At 36.5% G+C, this 17,564-nt stretch overlaps 1 protein-coding gene and 1 non-coding gene across 4 annotated transcripts; both read right to left on the bottom strand.

The window, feature by feature from the left end:
- Nucleotides 1-2,904: 2,904 nt before the first annotated feature.
- LOC122027867 (NAC domain-containing protein 18-like) lies at nt 2,905-10,467 on the bottom strand. 3 transcript variants are annotated; one of them, XM_042586883.1, is made up of 6 exons: nt 10,324-10,467; nt 9,199-9,368; nt 7,311-7,561; nt 7,036-7,209; nt 4,791-5,130; nt 2,905-3,313 (listed from the first exon to the last, which is right to left on the bottom strand). In XM_042586883.1, the coding sequence occupies exons 1-6, from the start codon at nt 10,338-10,340 to the stop codon at nt 3,036-3,038; spliced, it is 1,230 nt and encodes a 409-aa protein (XP_042442817.1). In that variant the 5' UTR covers nt 10,341-10,467; the 3' UTR covers nt 2,905-3,035. The 3 variants fall into 3 exon arrangements, with proteins under 3 accessions (XP_042442817.1, XP_042442818.1, XP_042442819.1); XM_042586884.1 differs by having other exon boundaries at nt 2,905-3,292; XM_042586885.1 differs by lacking the exon at nt 10,324-10,467 and adding an exon at nt 9,797-10,094.
- A 538-nt stretch (nt 10,468-11,005) lies between these two features.
- Nucleotides 11,006-11,078, bottom strand: TRNAK-CUU. Its single transcript has one exon. It is a non-coding gene; the product is annotated as a tRNA-Lys (tRNA).
- Nucleotides 11,079-17,564: the final 6,486 nt, after the last annotated feature.

Raw genomic sequence — 17,564 nt, 5'->3', positions numbered from 1 at the left:
CATCCCAAAATATCAAAAGTATCAAAATACTCTTCAACTATTTCATTAAGATAATTATCTAATTCTAATATATTACCATCACTAAAAACTTGTGTCTTTTATTTCTTATACTTAGTTACGATTGATTGAGTTTTCAAATCACTCATATTTGTTGAAGTATTATCATTGTCAATTGATTTTAAAATAGATGGAACTATTGAAGTATTACATTGAGACTCCATTTTTTCCTTATAATTCTTGTACAAAGCAAATAAAGTGTCCTTTATTATTTTTTCCTACTCTTGCACCATTCTCATCTCCATATAATTCAATCGACATAAATTCTACAAAATCCAATTTATATCTCGGATCAAGTACCACCGCAATAGGAACCAATTTATTCATTTTCTCGGGATCTCCCCAATATTTGTCATTTTTTTCATTCTAATTCCCATCAAATACTCATCAATATCATCACTTTCTTGCCACTCCTTCAAGCTAGCATGGATATAACTAATTTCGTGTGCAAAAGTATTGGATGCGACATACAAAAATCCTGATTCTTTTAATGTTAGCTCATAAAAAACTTGCAGTAGATATACAAAAAGTCTAACATTATTCCAATCTACACTTGTTGGCTTCCCATCAAAAGTCTTCAATTCTCTTTTAGGTTTATCATCTGATTCAAGTATCATCTCTTCATTCTCATTCAAAACATGGTATTCTGTATATTGAAAATCTAATTTAAAACATGAATCTTGTTCATTAAACCTATCAAAAGCTCTTTCAAATTTTTGAGTTGTATTCAACATCAAGAAAGTTGAGTTCCATCTAGTTGGTACCTCTAAACATAATGAGTTCTTACTTTCAATTTTTTTCAATCTCTACACATTCTTTGAACTTGCTTAATCTAGAGGGGAATTGCTTAGTATATTTGATTGCATTACTGACCTATCTCATATGAACATATTCTCCCTTCAAAATAGTGAAATCCCAATTAGTCATCTTTTTTCTACAACTATTGATAGCAACATCATTTGAACTTGCATTATCAACTGAAATAATGAAAATTTTGTTAATTCCCCAACCCCTCGAGCAATATTCAATAGCTAAACTAATAGCCTCGCCTTTATGACTTGTAATTGGACAAAAATTAATAATTCTTTTCTACAAATTCTAATTTGTATCAATAAAATGAGTTGTAGACACATATAGTTAATTTTCTGAATCGATATCCATGTATCAATGGTTAAATAATCTCTTTGTTCTGAGTCATGCAACAATTTTTTTAATTTTTCCCTTTCAATTGTATATAATTTAATATAATCACGTGCAACCGTCTATCTTGAAGGAATTCAAAACTTTGGACATACCATAGCCATCAATGTTTTAAATCCTTCTCTTTCTACAAATTTGAAAGGGAGTTCATCCATTATGATCATTCTAGCTAATGCTTTTTTAGATGCATCTTGATTAAATTTCCAAGTTAGACACATCTCACCCTCTTTTAAACTTTGTTGTAAACTTAACTGTATTTGAGTTGTTTCAATAACATTAGTGTATTTTTTACATGAGGTAATATGAGATCTCAAGCTTATTGTCTCATTCCTATATGGATCACAAATCACAATATTTGAATTTGGCTTTCATATCTAATGCATCATTAGTAAACTTTATGAAATGACCCCATACTTCATTTCTTGGTTTCATTGCTTTTCTCTTGGTTACCTTTCCTTTAAAATCTATAATAGTTTTTGTTCCCACTGAAGGGTCAATTTCATATTCTGATCTCAAACAATTATTATTAATATCCATATTTGATAAATCTCCTTGCATTAATCTCAAACAAATACTGATCACAGATCACAAACACTGTTCAAAATTACAAGGTGTGATAACATTGTTTAAAATATAATTAACTAAACTAAAAGACAAATATGAAACTTAACTATAACTAGGCATGATAATACTTATCAGGATATCTAGACACTGTTGTCTACTTGAGTTTAATAAAAAATGCATGTCATAACAAGATCAATGCAAAAATTACTAACTAAAGTTGCCAATATGTGGTTGGGAATGAAAAAGAAAAGAGAAGAATTAAAACTAATATTTTGTGTATTGTGAAAAACAAGAAGAAAAAATAGGAAGCTAAAATCTAGGAACGAAAGCCCTTAAAATATAGTAACTATCCAATCAATAGAACACAAACTAATTGCGCCTTAATGAATTTCCTGCAAATACCTCCAATTTATCCATAGAGGCAGTCCTAGCACGAGGACAAGGGGGCTCCCTTCGGGAGCAATGAGCTTGCTCGAGGAACAAGGAGGATCAGATTCGACGGAGATGCTGAGTCACAGCCTCACAGGTGCTCAACGATGGGAGGACCAACAGAGAGATGCGAAGACATGACGAAAGGAGAGAGGGTTGAGCAAGGTTGACCGGCGGAGTCACAACCTCGCAGGTGATCAACGGCGAGAGTCGGAGAGGAGTCAGAGGGGATCGAGCAACGGGGTGGGAAGGGGATACGCGAGTGGTGAGCGAATGAAATGAGGAGATTTAGGGATTTAGGATTTAAAACTTTAAAACCCTAGCCGAACAACCCCCACATTGAAGTTACATCATTATCCCAAGTTTTAAATCCGGTTCAAGTTAAAATTTAATTTTTTCGATTTAACCGAATAGATAATTTTTAAACTGGACCCAAACTGAGAAAATCCAAAATAATCGGTTTATTTAACCGAATTAACCAAAATTCTGAAATAATCAAACCAAATTTTAAAAAATCCATCGATTCAGACGATTTAATCGAAATTTTACTCACCCCTATACAGAACTCAAAAACATATATAATTTGCATATGATTAATGATGAAACAAATATTCACAAAATTTACAAACTGTAGTGTGTATCCTTATCCTTAACAAGCAAATGAACTATTTCTACCATTACACTTGTAGGGCATAGCAATATCTAAATTTGACAAATTACAAGAATATTGTCCCTTGTACTGCTTAATTGATCTATAGAGTCAATCACATCAAATAGAGGCAAGATCAAAATGATGCAAAGCAGAAGTATCTTTTCCCTATCTTTGTGATCTTCCTAACTGAATTCGAGCCACCCCCATTTGAAATATGAATGCCCTTTGAAGTCCTGCGACTATGTGAGGTATCAGCAGTTTGATCGTCCTCTTTGCCACTATATTTGCTAGATGTAGAAGCATTGACATTTTGTTGTTGGTCACTTGGTGAGGGTAATGGCTGGTTTGAAGTCAGTTCATTTCTATCCAGACAACTGGATGGACTGTTCTCTTCAATAACAAGATCACCAACTGTCAATACAAAATAATAGCTTAAATCTGTATATGTCAGCCTTAGCATACATAAAGATAGATCTAGATGGATAAAATGTAAACTTAGGTTCCAACATATGAAAAAAAAAAAGATGAAAACCATAACTTGAGATGTAGGTAACAAAGGTATGGAGTTGAGACGTAGAATGTAGATCTACTTCAGACAACCGTCTAATATATAGGGAGAATAAATTTTAAATCCTATTTTAAATTGCTGAACTGTCTAAATCAATTAAACTTTTGTAATTTATTATATTTTTATACAGAGAAATTTGAGATTGTTTAAATTTTTTTGGTCTATAAAAGGTGAGTCTATGAAAAGGATTAGAATCCCTTGTATTTTATCATCTTTCAATTAATAATATTTTCCTTCGGCATTCTCTGTTACCTTGCCATTGTACAACAACCTCTAATTCACGGAGTTATTATTTCCCTGCACCAAATCCCTCCACAAGTAATTTTCCCCAGGCACTTCTCACCTGTGTTGCTCACAAACTTGCTCTCCATCTTCTTTCTTGTCTTGCTACACCACCAAGCCTAAAAGGGTACCAATGTCGGGCACAAACCTTGGTCACCTCCACCAAAACCCACCTCTATTGATTAGAATACTTTGTATTGATCTTTTAGTTAATAATATTTTTTACTTATTCAAGTTTTTTTTCCTGTAATTTTTCATGTAGGATTAGGAATCCTAAAAGTTCACACGAAGTTGATTGCTAAGACTTCAAATATGTTTGATCCGATATAATAGTAATTGGTACTTAAGCATACGTCAGACATGACACTTACAGCTCAAATGATAAACATGTAACAATGTAAATCATGATCCTAGTAAAAATAAAACTAATAATTATTTGAATAAAGAACTCACACAAAGTCCATCAAACCAATAATGATGCAACATAAAATATTGTGAAATCATGTTTAATATCCAGTAGGAAGTGAACAAGAATAGAACTGTTCAATGAAAAAAATACGATGCGATCATGATAAGTTTTGCTGAATAAGCACCTGAAAACAAAGTGCTAATGCTAACCTAAAAGTGAACATGAAAGCTGGGATTAGCTTTTCTATTGAAGCATATGTGAACAAGGTTATGCAGAAATTTGCTATCAGTAAACATGAAATGTAGAAAAACTGATCCTTAGGATGCCATAACATCCTATTAATAAAGTTGAAATGTAGAAAAACTGATCCTTAGGATTACTAAAGATGGAATGTAGCAAAACTGATCTTTAGGCTGTGATATCAACTAAAAGTTGTCAGAAATAAATGATAAAGGTTGACAGGGGCTGAAACAATAGTTGGTATTGCTAGATTATATATATCTCAAAGAAGATGTACAAGCAAATATAAGCAAGTTCCTTGCAGATTACAGGACCAATACCAAGACCCATGAATGCCATGGATTTTCTCTTAAAAATAATAGATAATTAACCACATAAAATTGATATACCTGGTGGAGATGGCTCGATGAACACCTGATGGGATCTGACTGGTACAGAAATATCAAAGCCATATTTTGTGCGTTCTGTTTGTTTTCCTAATCCATGATCATTCTCAATATCTATTAAAAATGCAACAGGATCGAAGAATTCATCAGAATTTTCTGACATAATGCTGGAATCATCTGAACTAGCATGTGTGTCTGAACTATAGAAATCATTCAGTTCCAAGTATTCTCCATTTGAAAAATCACAAATATCAAGCATATTTTCAGAAAAAATCACGGATGCAAGTTCATTAGGCCTTCTTCTAGACGGCGCTGATTCCCCTTGATCTTTATCAGCGACAATCTGCATCAGGACAAATGGAAGAAAGTAAGTATTCACATCAAGTTAAAAATAAATCTCTCACAATTTTGTAATAATGTCTTCCGTTTTGTGGCAAGCTTGGATCATGGTATGCTAGCACAACATACAGGCAGGCATCACCATTAAGATTGAATAACTAGTTATCTTCATTGAAATACAGGAACAAAGCTACTGGTGGTGGATATTAGGATCCAACACACTAAGCTGCTTAACCAGCCCATCGAGCCTGGAAGAGCAAGAAAAGGAAACCATTAATTATACTAAAAAAATCTACATTTGTACTAAATGTTTAAAACCAGATCAAGCCCAAATGCATAAAATCCTTTCTGATTCAACTGCTATCAGGCAATTCATACACCATATTTGTCTTTTCCTTCTCCTGTCTTATTGAATAATCTCTCTTAGAGGCCGATCTATGTCAGTATTTGACATCTTCAGACACAATTTATGATGTGGTAAGCATACAATGGGTGAAGAGACAATCTGGATGTGGAATATTTCTTGTCCAAGTTGTTTCTCTCACTTGTTCAATCTAACATCTCTAAATCTCATTTTTCTCAGTCCTGACATACATATGATATTTGTAATGTTTTTTATGATTCATCCTTCTTTCTAAACATAAGAAGTCTATCTTGAGGTTCAAAAAGCTGGATACAGTAGTCATTCATGTAAGTGCACTGATCGTATGCTAAAGTGGTGATTGCACTGATCCTTCCCTGTCATCTTGTGTGTTAAGATATTAAATAAAGACATAGGCAAGGATCAATTGTAATTGTCATTGTTATTGTATAGACCGGACTCAGTAACAATGACCTGGTCTATACAATAACAATGACAAGTCCTTGCGAAGTTGCGAGGTTAGGTCTATGCAACAAAAATGATTGTATCCTTGAACATATAACGATCTATCAAAGTTACAATTATTATTCTTAGCTTTGATACCCATACTCATGGGTTGCCCCTTCCCCTACCTATGTTGACACAACACAACATGAGATTAATATTTATCTTTAGATTTTTAAGATTAATTGTGTCTCCATACTTGTACCCTAAATTAAACCATTTTTTGAGTTCCCATGTCTTCATTTTTGTAAATTCATATGCACAATTAACTAGACTATTTGACATGGGTATGAATACTAGTAACATAAATTCTTGGATAGTAAAATTTAAAATTATCTTTATTGAAAACGCCAAAACCTTGTTAATCATGTTGATTTGTTTAACTACAAATCTATTGGCCCTCCATGAAGTTGAATATGTTCATCATTTTAATATCATAATGTATCTTCTTTCATTTTATCATTTATTAAAGCAATTATATTATTCCTGGATGGTATTACTTTTTTCAAATTATATTATCTAGTAATCATGCACAACTTAGTACTGTCATCTAGTACACTATTTTTTTGTGTTGTTTAGTAACTCGCAATCGTATAGTTGGTTGAGTTTTATAGAACTTATATTTTAGCCTAAGGAGGATTGATAATTACGCAAGACAAAATAGAAGCTCTCTTCAATTTAATCATTGTTTCTTTATTTTCTCAATATCTTCTAGTTGAATAACAAATCTAAAATATTTAAAATTCTTATTTGTAAGAATTCTCTCTCCCTTCATCTTTAATTATTTGCTTGCTTCTTCAACAAAAACATTAGGCTTATACAATCAAGGTCCAAAACACTTTTAAAAATTGTTTGGATTAGATAGACAAAGTATGAAAACTAATTGAATTAGAGTTTCCAAACTATGATCAGACCCCTAGGTCAGAGAGAAAAGGAATTGTTACCGAGTGCCATTTAGAAAGGAAATCAATGAAAACTAACAAGGCACTTACAGCTCTGTTACTAAGAAAGAAAGCATAACTAGGGGAATGTAATCAACCCTACCTGAGAATTGTGGGGCAAATCCTCGAAGTCAATTCTCTCTCTTCTTGTTCTAAAAGGTGATATGTAGTCTACATCCTCACGAACTAACTTATCTGCATATGCAGAATACTTTTCTTTGCAGTCAATTGCACATTTAGCACTTTGACGGAAGACTCTATACAAGGAACTATGATCCTGAAAAATATAATTTGGAATGATAAATTCTAAAATATTAATGAGGTTATTCAGATTAAATTTTTAGGAAAAGGGTGGTATGGGTATGACTTCTTGAGTACCTTTGAGCAATTATGCACGTTCAATGAATTTGATTCTACATGATATTCATGCATCACCCACCCAGTTCTTTCTCCAATGGGTGATTTACCTTTATAAAATTCCAATGTTCTTTTCCAACTAAAATTGCATCCACTTGTGAATATCCTGCAATCACCTGTTTGCCTCCAATATCCAGATCTAGTTGCCTTTGATTCACAGTTCCCTTTGGGAGATATTCTGCCTCCTGGATTGTACAAGAACCATATGTTTTCTGCATATCATATCAACCATACAGTTCTTTAGTCCAGTTAAATATCTAGAGAGGATAAAGTAAAGGAAAGCAGAGGGAAATTTAGATACAGAAGATGCTTGTTGTTCAGGCATAACCTTGACTCAGAAAATAACAATATATGGTTCTTTGGTAAATTCAACAACTCACTTTTAAATTTCAATTGATGTAACAATTTGACTTCAAGGATGCCTTTTCTAACAAATACCAAAAACATTTTTATTATACTTTAGTATGTACGCTTTGAGAAATTTTGTAAACTTGGATCCACAAACTGCCACTTGGTTTCTCTCTAATCTCTATTGGTATGAAAATTGATGAACCACATTAAAAAAACCCAGTAAAGTCAATTTCTGATTAAGTCATGATAATTTTGCTTTCTTATCATTCCTTTCAAACTTATAAATTCTTGCCACATGATCTTTCTGGATAAATTTCCATTGCACTAGCAAAATCATCTATGGAAGATGTATGCATTGCCCGAGAAACACCAACTTAGGATGCAGTCTCAAGCAAGTAAACCCCAACTACATCATTCTTCTTATATGAGTGATCGAGCAAGGGGAAAAAAATATTGTTTTATTAGATAAAGACAATGATATTTGATACCTAAAACCTCTTAAGAACAAAAATTAGGAATCATCTAAACAAGCTAATATATGCCACCTACTTATTTTGCCCAACTTTGAACTAAAAGTTGAGTCATTATTTTTCAAGTTTTACGACATGGACGACTAACATAAGTTTGCATTGCCTAAAAAGCAATCCTCAAGTTCCTTGGCAGTTGGTCATTTTTTTATTCCCAAATATTCATAGCTGAGAAAACTGTGAATTTTAAAAGCTAGTCTAATATTTCTAACATTGGTTATATGGGGCAAAAAAGTTATCTTATTAACCCAAACACACTAATTCCCATGACCTCCAAGATATCATCCAAGTCACTAACTCTTGCATGATATTTAGATTTGAAGGAAAAATTAAATGCTATGTGGGAATCTGAAATTGAAAACAAAGAAGACAAACCATTTCATAAGACAAATTTTACAAATTTAAGGAAAATTCGTACGGTTACTGAATATTTTTCTTTAGTTTAGATCATAGAGGAGCTTGACATCTGATGTGAACAAGATTTGCTAACCACAGTCTACATAATCATTGTATAGAAGATAATTTGGAGCATTCCTAAGTCACTGCAACCAGCGATCATCTACGACTATTTTAATTGATAGTTGAAACAAGTAACTCATCTCATATAAAACACAGAGAACAAGCAATCGATAGCCCCAATTGGCAAGAAAATATCCACGTGCAACAGCATTAGATAACAAATATTAGATCTAATATATTCTTTATCACGTTAGAGTTTTGCAGAAGAATATATATTCGGTAACCTAAAATCTCCACACCAAGTAGTTATAGAAGGCTATATAAATATACATATTCTAATTATTAAACAACCAAATTTATAACCATGAAATAAGAGCCATTGAGAGTCTTAATTTCTAGTGCAAGAAAGACTGGCTTTTTGCAGACCAAAATTTATAATTTGATACCTTGACTGTAAAAGCAACTATGACAATGATATAAAATAGGTAGCTCAGGGATAATCCAAAGCTAACCAGGAAAATTCCATGGTTCATCATTGAATGGATTAACATCAGCGATGACATTTTCCAGAGTGGGATCTCCAGCTCGCCTTCCTAGCAAGAATCGTATGACTTCTTCGTCCATTGAATTGATGTTAGTGCCCACTAGAACAGAGCCGGGCACTAAAGGACCCAAGTTAGCCCTGATTCAGCAAAGGTAAGATCGAGTAAGGCTATATGTAGAATGAAATAAATCCTTTGCTCAAGGAAACAAATAAGTGCAATGGAAACAAATTTCAGGACGCTGATTGACTGACAAGCAAATGATCTACAGATAACACAATAATGAACGTCGATGACAACACATAAATATCAACGTCTAGTCTTCTCCTACTTGCCAGGCATAACAGAGTATCAATAGAGACCAAAATAGAGGAAACAAGAGAACGCCATCAATACTTGTTTGCGAAATCTGGGCAGTAATTGAAGAAGAAAGCTAAATATTTGGGTTAAGTTTGTTCGCCTTTATCCTTTTTCTAAAGAAAAAGTAAATGACGGAGTTGGCATGATCCACTGTACAAAATTCATTCAAAAACAAAGAGCGATACAGAATCACGGAACCACAACGCACCCATCCTCGCACCCACAACCCCACAGATACACCCAGACACGGACGCGCGCGCGCAGATATGTTTGTTGGGGAAAAAAACATAATCTGTTGAAAATACGATGAACGAGCCGCTTCGTTCAGCGATGTCTGGAGTATGAAATAAAACTCCAACAGATTTTTTTTTTTTTTGGAAAATTGCGCCCAAACCACAAATATCAACACTTCCCTATTAATTTCGATTCCGAACCAAGATCCACAATTAAACAAAGCTCACAAAACCAGCTGCAGGATTCTGTGGAATTGCTTCATTCTCATGAACCTCTACGAACGATTCGGTGAACAACGCTGTCGAACCAAAAACTACCAAAATCCCAAAGTCCTAATGAGTGACAAAGGATTTGGTCGAAATAAGAGCGAATAAATTCCCGTCAAGGTGACACGACAGTAAAGAAAAGACATAATTTTTACACCAAGGCAAGAGGATAGCTGAAAGAGGGGAAGAAGACATTGAAAGATGAGCAGAACCGCAAGGAATCGCGAAATCTAACCTGGCAGAGCCCCGCATCGCTCGATCCAAATTCCAATCGACGAAACGAACGAAAAGCGAGAAGGCGCAGGGGGATATTTATAGGCGGAGGGTGAGAGGTGATGAACTACTACTACTACTAACCCCAAGGTTAATTAAATCTCACTCAGGTTGCAGTAGTCCCTTGTCATCGACGTGGCGTGCGGCTTTTGCCCTTCAAAAATGGTGACGTCGCCAGAGATACGTTGCCGTTATTGTGTCACGGAAACTTAACGCCGTTATAGAGGCCGCCCATCAGGTCAATTTGTTTGAGGTTTTATTTTCTGATTTATCTCCCCCAAAACATTTTTTTGATTTAAGCAACATTTTTTTGATTTAAGCAACATTTTTTTTTCTCTCAGTAAAAGAATAACTAAAAAAAGCTTTAAAAACCTTTCGACCATTTATTATTTACAAAATCAATTATACGTAAAAATATTTTATACATTCGTTAAATACAAATATCCTTTGTGAAAATCTAGAATGTTTCATTTATCTCGACAATAATAATTTCTGCCAAAAGAAAATAATCTCAGTCCGGCTAAATTGTATTATTTATTTATTTATTTGAAGGGCGAAAATACAGCAGGTAAGAATTAAGATCGTTTTCACAGAAAACCGTGGGCGGCGTCAAAACCATGGGAAAGCTTGAGAAAAACGGTACACGCCCACCATGGGGCTCGAACCCACGACCACAAGGTTAAGAGCCTTGCGCTCTACCAACTGAGCTAGACGGGCTTATACTGTACTTGATCTTTTAAATTATACATAACTCTGTTCCTAATCTTTACTGTCCCAGCTCCACGCCTTCACTCTACGCTTCCAGTGGGCAGACTGCGACGTCATATGACAATTTTAGCCTCGTAAGTCAATAAACTTCTGGTGGTCCCGTCTCGAGCAAGTGGGGCCTCCGCCTCTCTGGGCGGTGGAATCGGCATGGGCCTTGCCCACTGTGTCGGACACAAAGTCAAAAGTTCGCTTTTAAACCATTAAAAAAAAAAATGCTTGCTAGTTTGCTTGATTTTGATATTTGGAATCAACAAGTCATTATATTTATACCTCTACGATAAATTTGGATTCTTTCTAATTTTACAGCATTTTGATATAATAAGACGTGGCCGTTGCTTCGCCACTGAACAGGGGTACAAGACCATGCATTTGACTTTGACTAAATCAAATCATATAATATTAATATTTTACCAATTCATACTTTATCGATCGTATTTCCACGCGAGTGCGTCACGCATGGCACTAGAACAGAGTATATATACTTCTTTTATGATAACCAACATATTGCTTACCATATAAGAAACCAACAGAGTGGATTATTATTCTCACTTGCTCGGTGACTGATTTCTTAATCTCTTCACGTGTTTGCTGGATTAGTTCTCTATATATCGACCTTGTTTTTCTTTCATTTTTTTCACTTTGAGTTGGTCGTATCCTCATAAATTTCCAGTCTCATTCTTGTCATCATTTGATTAATTATTGAACTAATCTTCTGATAATGCCCGCGGTGAGGGCGTGGTCAAAATGCATGCCATTTGTTTATGAACAGCGGTAGTGAATTTGATTGGCAATGAAATCGATGGGACTTGTTGAAATGGAAGGGAGGGGCATACATGCATGCACTTTGCAGTCCGTTGTACTTTCTTGCCTCATCAATCAGCTGTTTTCCAGTCAAATGCTTGGATCAATTCAAGTGTAGAGATCTCTATCTAGCTAATTAGAGTATTAACTTGCAACTTGATAGTCATTTATCAATTTAATTTAATACAGTTGGACAAACTGGAGATGTGCTTCAAGGTTGGAGACAGTTTGTTGATTTGTCACTAAGCAAAAATAAGTTCATGGAGATCGATTAAATGGGCGTTAAGGTAAAGTACCACGAAGTTTCCTGTCAGAATAATTATAATGCTTTAATTGCACTGAGACACGTTTCTTGTTTGAATAGCAGAACTAGAAATTGCAGTACTTGTGGGGTCGAACACACTGTTCTATAACAATGGAAATTCTCGTACGTCTGAAAAAAAAAAAGAGGGTCGAATTGCATGTAAAGGAATGAAAGGAAACAAAGAAAGGACTCAACTTATATTTAGTCAACATTCTTCACTTTCCATTATATTATCGATTGTTGATTGATAATGATATTTTGTTCTCCGTTTCATCAGTTAACACCTCTGTGTGTTCATGAACTGTTTACGAAATAAAAAAGATACGAAACAAGGAATAGGACCTTGGCTTTCTTGTTTAAAAGGCATGATCGAATTAGTTCAAGCTAGAAAATGACCCATGCCGACGAGGACTAAAAACATCACAAACAGATGACATATATACAAAATGATCGATCGTCTGCCTTGTCGTTATATCGAGTGGCATAATTTTTTTCTTGCTTTTCCATTGCATACGCAGAATTGCCAAGCAATATATATATAGGCGATAGTGGTAGACCATGCCAATTCGGTTTGTACTTTCTAGCACAGTAGGTTCGTAGCATCTAAGCTTAACTTGCCATACGCCAAGAGTTGAGCACGCTAACCAAGGCTCGACATTTGGCAATGTCTGTATGATTTTCTTAAGTTGGAAAGTACGAAATTGATGTCAATATTAGGGGATGTCCCTAACGTGGAGAAAATTGTTGAATTTTGAGTTTAATTCAAAATATTTTTTTTTGTTTTAATTGTTATGGTTATGCATATGTGTATGTATTTAGTCCGTTAAGTTAAGAAGGTTGGAAGAGCTTATATATGTAGTCATTCCATCCTTGCTTAGTAATGTTAAGGGGATCTGCACGCATGCGCGGGCCGAACCCAAATCAGGTGGTTTCGGGGGGGTTCGAGCCGGAAATCTATAAACCGAGCACGACACACATGATCATCCCCAGCTCATGGGCCTCACGCTCAGAGGCAGCCTAGTTTGTTTTTGCCAGTCTTTTCGCTGGCGAAAGCAGTAGCATTGGTTCCTGTCCCACGAGTGAGGAGGGAACCGACGCATTGGTTCTGTCCCGACGCTTTGGTTCGCTCGCGAAGCGTTGGTTCTGCCCGACGTTTTGGTTCGCTCACGAAGCAGTGCTACTGCTTCAGGGTGAATAAATACTTGCGCACTCAAGCAGTATTTTTCATTCTCTCTCGAGCAATCTGCTCTCTCCTCCTTCCCTCTCTGCGTGCTCTAGTTTTCCTTGTCCTGAGACTTGGTGTTTCGCGATCTGAGGTTGAGTCCGAGTGCGCCGTTCGTCTTGGAGTGCACCTACGGACGACACAAGTAGTTGTCGGATCTTGGGAGGATTTTGCCGGAGAGCCTTTGCACCGTGGGCGGCAATAAATTCTCTAAAGATAGTCGGCACGCCGACACTTCAACCTGAAGATATCAATTTCTGAATCTTACTTTTTTATTTATCTGTTTATTGCATGCTTGCTATTTTGGTGCAATTTATTATTGTTTATTACTCTCGTACAACAACAAAGATGTTTCAAAAGATTGAGACATGTTTTTCGATTTTTGGGTGTCTAATATGTATACCCTCACTTGATTCATTATACACTTTATCTTCATTAAAAAAAAAAAAGCCTAACTTGCTAGTAAGAATAATAATAGATGAGACAATTGCCCTTTAGGCATAGACAGATTTAGCCACGGATAATCTTGAGCTATAACCCAGTCCAATTTATTATTTGTACATCAACGATTGAAGAATACATGAACACTGCGTACTTTGCTCCAACAACGCCTGCTGACAATCATAGTAGGAACGCACTTCATCGCTTCCTTCACCGTAGGTCTCACTGTCTATCTTACAGCAAATCGATGATCAAATTTTTATCTTGTGTAGTTGGTTGAATAGAGAGCAGCATGCAAGATAAAGCGTAGTATTTCAGATATGAAGGTGAAGACGTGAAGTTGGTCAAATATGAAGGAGGAGACGTGGAGTTGGGATTATCGACAGTGGTAAAGATGTAAAGACATATCGGGTGCTAGAGGGGGGTGATTAACTCCAATCACTTTATTAATAATGATTTACAGTGAAAAATTTAAAGTAATGTTAACATCATTTTGTTTAGTATATTTTTTTCTTAAGGTGACTAATCCAAGAATCCACTCTTCTCACTCACAATACACTATGAAAATCTCCTTCTAGGAGACGGAGAAGCCTCGTACAAGGAAATATGATCAGAAATATAATATAAAATGTAACAAGAACAAGAAAATAAATACAATAATGAAGGACCTTTGATCTCGATCTCTTATTGTTGTGAATTATCTCTTGATGCTTGGAAAGTGAAGTAACACTTGTCTTTAAAACATTTTAAGAACTAGCAGAGGATAGTGGAGAAGAAGAAGTTCATTTGAATCTGTGTGAATGCCTTTATATCCAGGGATTAGGGTTCCTAATTGATTGACCTTATCCCCAATCGATTGTCATGTCGGATCTAAGCAAATCCAACCGTCCAAAGCTTGCAACAACTTTTTTTTGCTTCTCCCAATTAATTACATAATAGATTACTAGACTTTAATCGATTATTTGATCGATTCAAAAGGTCACTGTCGGCTTGCAAACTTCTTCCAATCGATCAACTAATCGATTCACTGTGTATCATGAACTTCTCCTAATCGATTATCTAATTAATTGAGTGACTTTAATCGATCACCTGATTGACTCAGAAACTATCGCTTTTGTAAGGAACCTCTCAATCAATCAACTAATTGATTTGGTTGACTTTAATCGATTAACGCACCTTATATACTATGCTATGTGAACCAATCGATTACTTCATCGATTGACCCTTCAAATCAATTACCTAATTGATTGGTAAGTAGTGAAAAGTATAGAGCTCTAAATAATCTTCGTTTCTCATCTGAGATCTGTTAGGATCCTTGGCGGTCGGCTAGAGGGGGGTGAATAGCCTCTGCATAAAAACAAACAAAAATACCTTTCTCAAACTTATAACTTAATATAACACTTACATAAAAGAATAATAAAAAAATTAAAAAGAAAGAGGCACCGAGAAATTACTTGGTTACAACTGGGAATGTTGTTAATCTAAGGAAGTTAAAGTGCACTAAAAAAGATCTCTTTCAGGCGAAGAAACCTCTTTATAACAATAAACACACAACAAGACAAAGCTAAAACAAAAAAAGAAAAGCGCACAAGTGTTGTTTGGATATTTTTGGTTGTTTTTAGCTTCTAGGAGCATCGCTGCTTATATAGTTCTGCTCGGGGCGCCTGGAAGGGTTTCAGACGCCTGGAGGGGGATAAAACTTTATCCCCTTCGCAACAGATCATGGTCAAACGCGATCTGGATAAAATCCTATTCCGGGTGCCCGGACCAAGAAAGTCAACCAAGTTGACTTGTTCCAGTCCGAGCCTTTCACTCCGGTTTCGCTCGTCTCGGTCCAGGTCTTCCGCTCCGGTTTCGCTTGTCTCGGTCCGGGTCTTCCGCTCCGATTCCTCTTGCTTGAGTGATCTCGGGCCATCCGAAATAGGGCTCACCTGAACCCAACTTACGACATTCTCAAGCAAGCTTCCGCTCCTAGCTTCTCATCCCTCGAAAACGTCGCACGCCTCCTTCTCATCCGCCCGCATACTTTTCCCCAGCACCTCGTCTCTCAGATACATCGAGCCTGTCAGCTCTCTCCCGTGTTGTCCTTCTCGCTAGCTGCGTCTTTTGTTCAACATCCTGTGCTCCTAAGTTCCTGCACACTTAGACACAGGATTAAACACAACAGGACCTAACCTAACTTGTTTAATCACATCAAAACAATCTTGGGATACCAACAAGATCATGTCATTTCGATATCCAAGTCAAAAGTTATGACATTCGGAAGTTTGTTATGTTGAAACTTCCTCGTTTCATGCCAACTCCTTGTTGGATTTATGACCGCTAAGTGTTCAGCTAACTTTTGACCCACTTGAAATTTCTCTTTGTCAACTTTCCGTTGGACTTTTGATCACTAAGTATGGTCTTGCTTGATCCACTTGGATTTTCTTCTTACCTAATTGCCATTAGGGATTTCTCTTTGACAAAGTACGGTCTTCCTTGATTCACTTGGACTTTCTTTTGCCTAATTGGAATTAGGACTTTCCTTTGCTAACGTGCAATCCTCTTTGACCCACTTGGAATTTCCTTTACCTATAACCACAGTTAGTACTATTCTTTGCTAACATGTAATCCTTCTTGATCCACTTGAACTTTTCTTTACCTAACCGTAGTTAGGATTTTCCCAATCAAGCATCTGGTCCTTTATGACCTACTTGACTTCTCTCTCACATATTGTCAAGTATCCGGTCAACCTTGACCTACTTGACCTCTTCTCACATATTATCCAAACATCTAAATTCATGCTCGAATCCCCTCGAGCTTAGTCAACCTGGTCAACCTTGACCTGAGGACAATTGCACCAACAATCTCTTCGTAAGCTCTCTTGTTTTGATGTTTGAAAATATATTTAAGTTAGGCTAACTCATTAGCCTAACTTCATCTCATGTTTGAGCATGAATGAGGGTTTCTAACTTAAATCCTATATTTTTCTCCCATTTGACACACATCAAAAACTCTTTCTAAGAGTCAATTTGTTCAAAAGGAATCTAATGAAAGTCTCATACCTTTTATTGTGCCCTATGCTCACCCTTGAGCATATACCATATGTTGGAACCCCAAGGTTGTTTTGGTGTGATCGACAAGCTAAGTTAGGTCCTGTGTTATTTTAACCTTGTGTCTAAGTGTGCAGGAGCTTAGGAGCACAAGTACTCGAGCGGAAGACGCAACTAGCGAGAAGGACAGCACGCGGTGCGTCCGAGGGACGAGGTGCTGCGGAAGAGTACATCGGCGGACGAGAAGGAAGCGTGCGGTGGTTCCGAGGGACGAAAGTTGGATCGGAAGATTGCTCGGGGAGCAAGAGACGCAGCTAGCGAGAAGGTCGGCATGGGGTGCGACCGAGGGATGAAGACTGCGGATGAGTACGCTGGTGGACGAGAAGGAAACACGCGGCGATTCCGAGGGACTAGAAGCCGGAGGGAAGCTTGCTCAAGAAGACCGGAAGTTGGGTTCGGGTGAGCCATTTTCCGGATGGCAGAGATCACCCAAGTGAGTGGATCCGAAGTAGAAGATCCGGACCGAGGCGGACCGAACCGCAGCAAAGGTCCTGACAGAGAAAAGTCAACATCTGTTGACTTGGGGGTCTAGGGCGCCCGGAACAGTCTGGGGCGCCCGGACCAGCCCGGGGCGG

This window comes from Zingiber officinale, chromosome 10A (assembly GCF_018446385.1).
Source record: "Zingiber officinale cultivar Zhangliang chromosome 10A, Zo_v1.1, whole genome shotgun sequence".
NCBI lineage: Eukaryota > Viridiplantae > Streptophyta > Magnoliopsida > Zingiberales > Zingiberaceae > Zingiber > Zingiber officinale.
The sequence above is the reverse complement of the archived record's forward strand: the minus strand, read 5'-3'. Positions and strand labels throughout refer to the sequence as shown.

Bases quoted from the DNA above. Each gene is read 5' to 3' on its own strand.
- LOC122027867 (XM_042586883.1), bottom strand. The intron at 5,131-7,035 runs GTAGGGTTGATT...GTCCTGATGCAG, and splicing joins ATTTGCCCCACAATTCTCAG to ATTGTCGCTGATAAAGATCA. The intron at 3,314-4,790 runs GTATATCAATTT...TTGTATTGACAG, and splicing joins CATCGAGCCATCTCCACCAG to TTGGTGATCTTGTTATTGAA.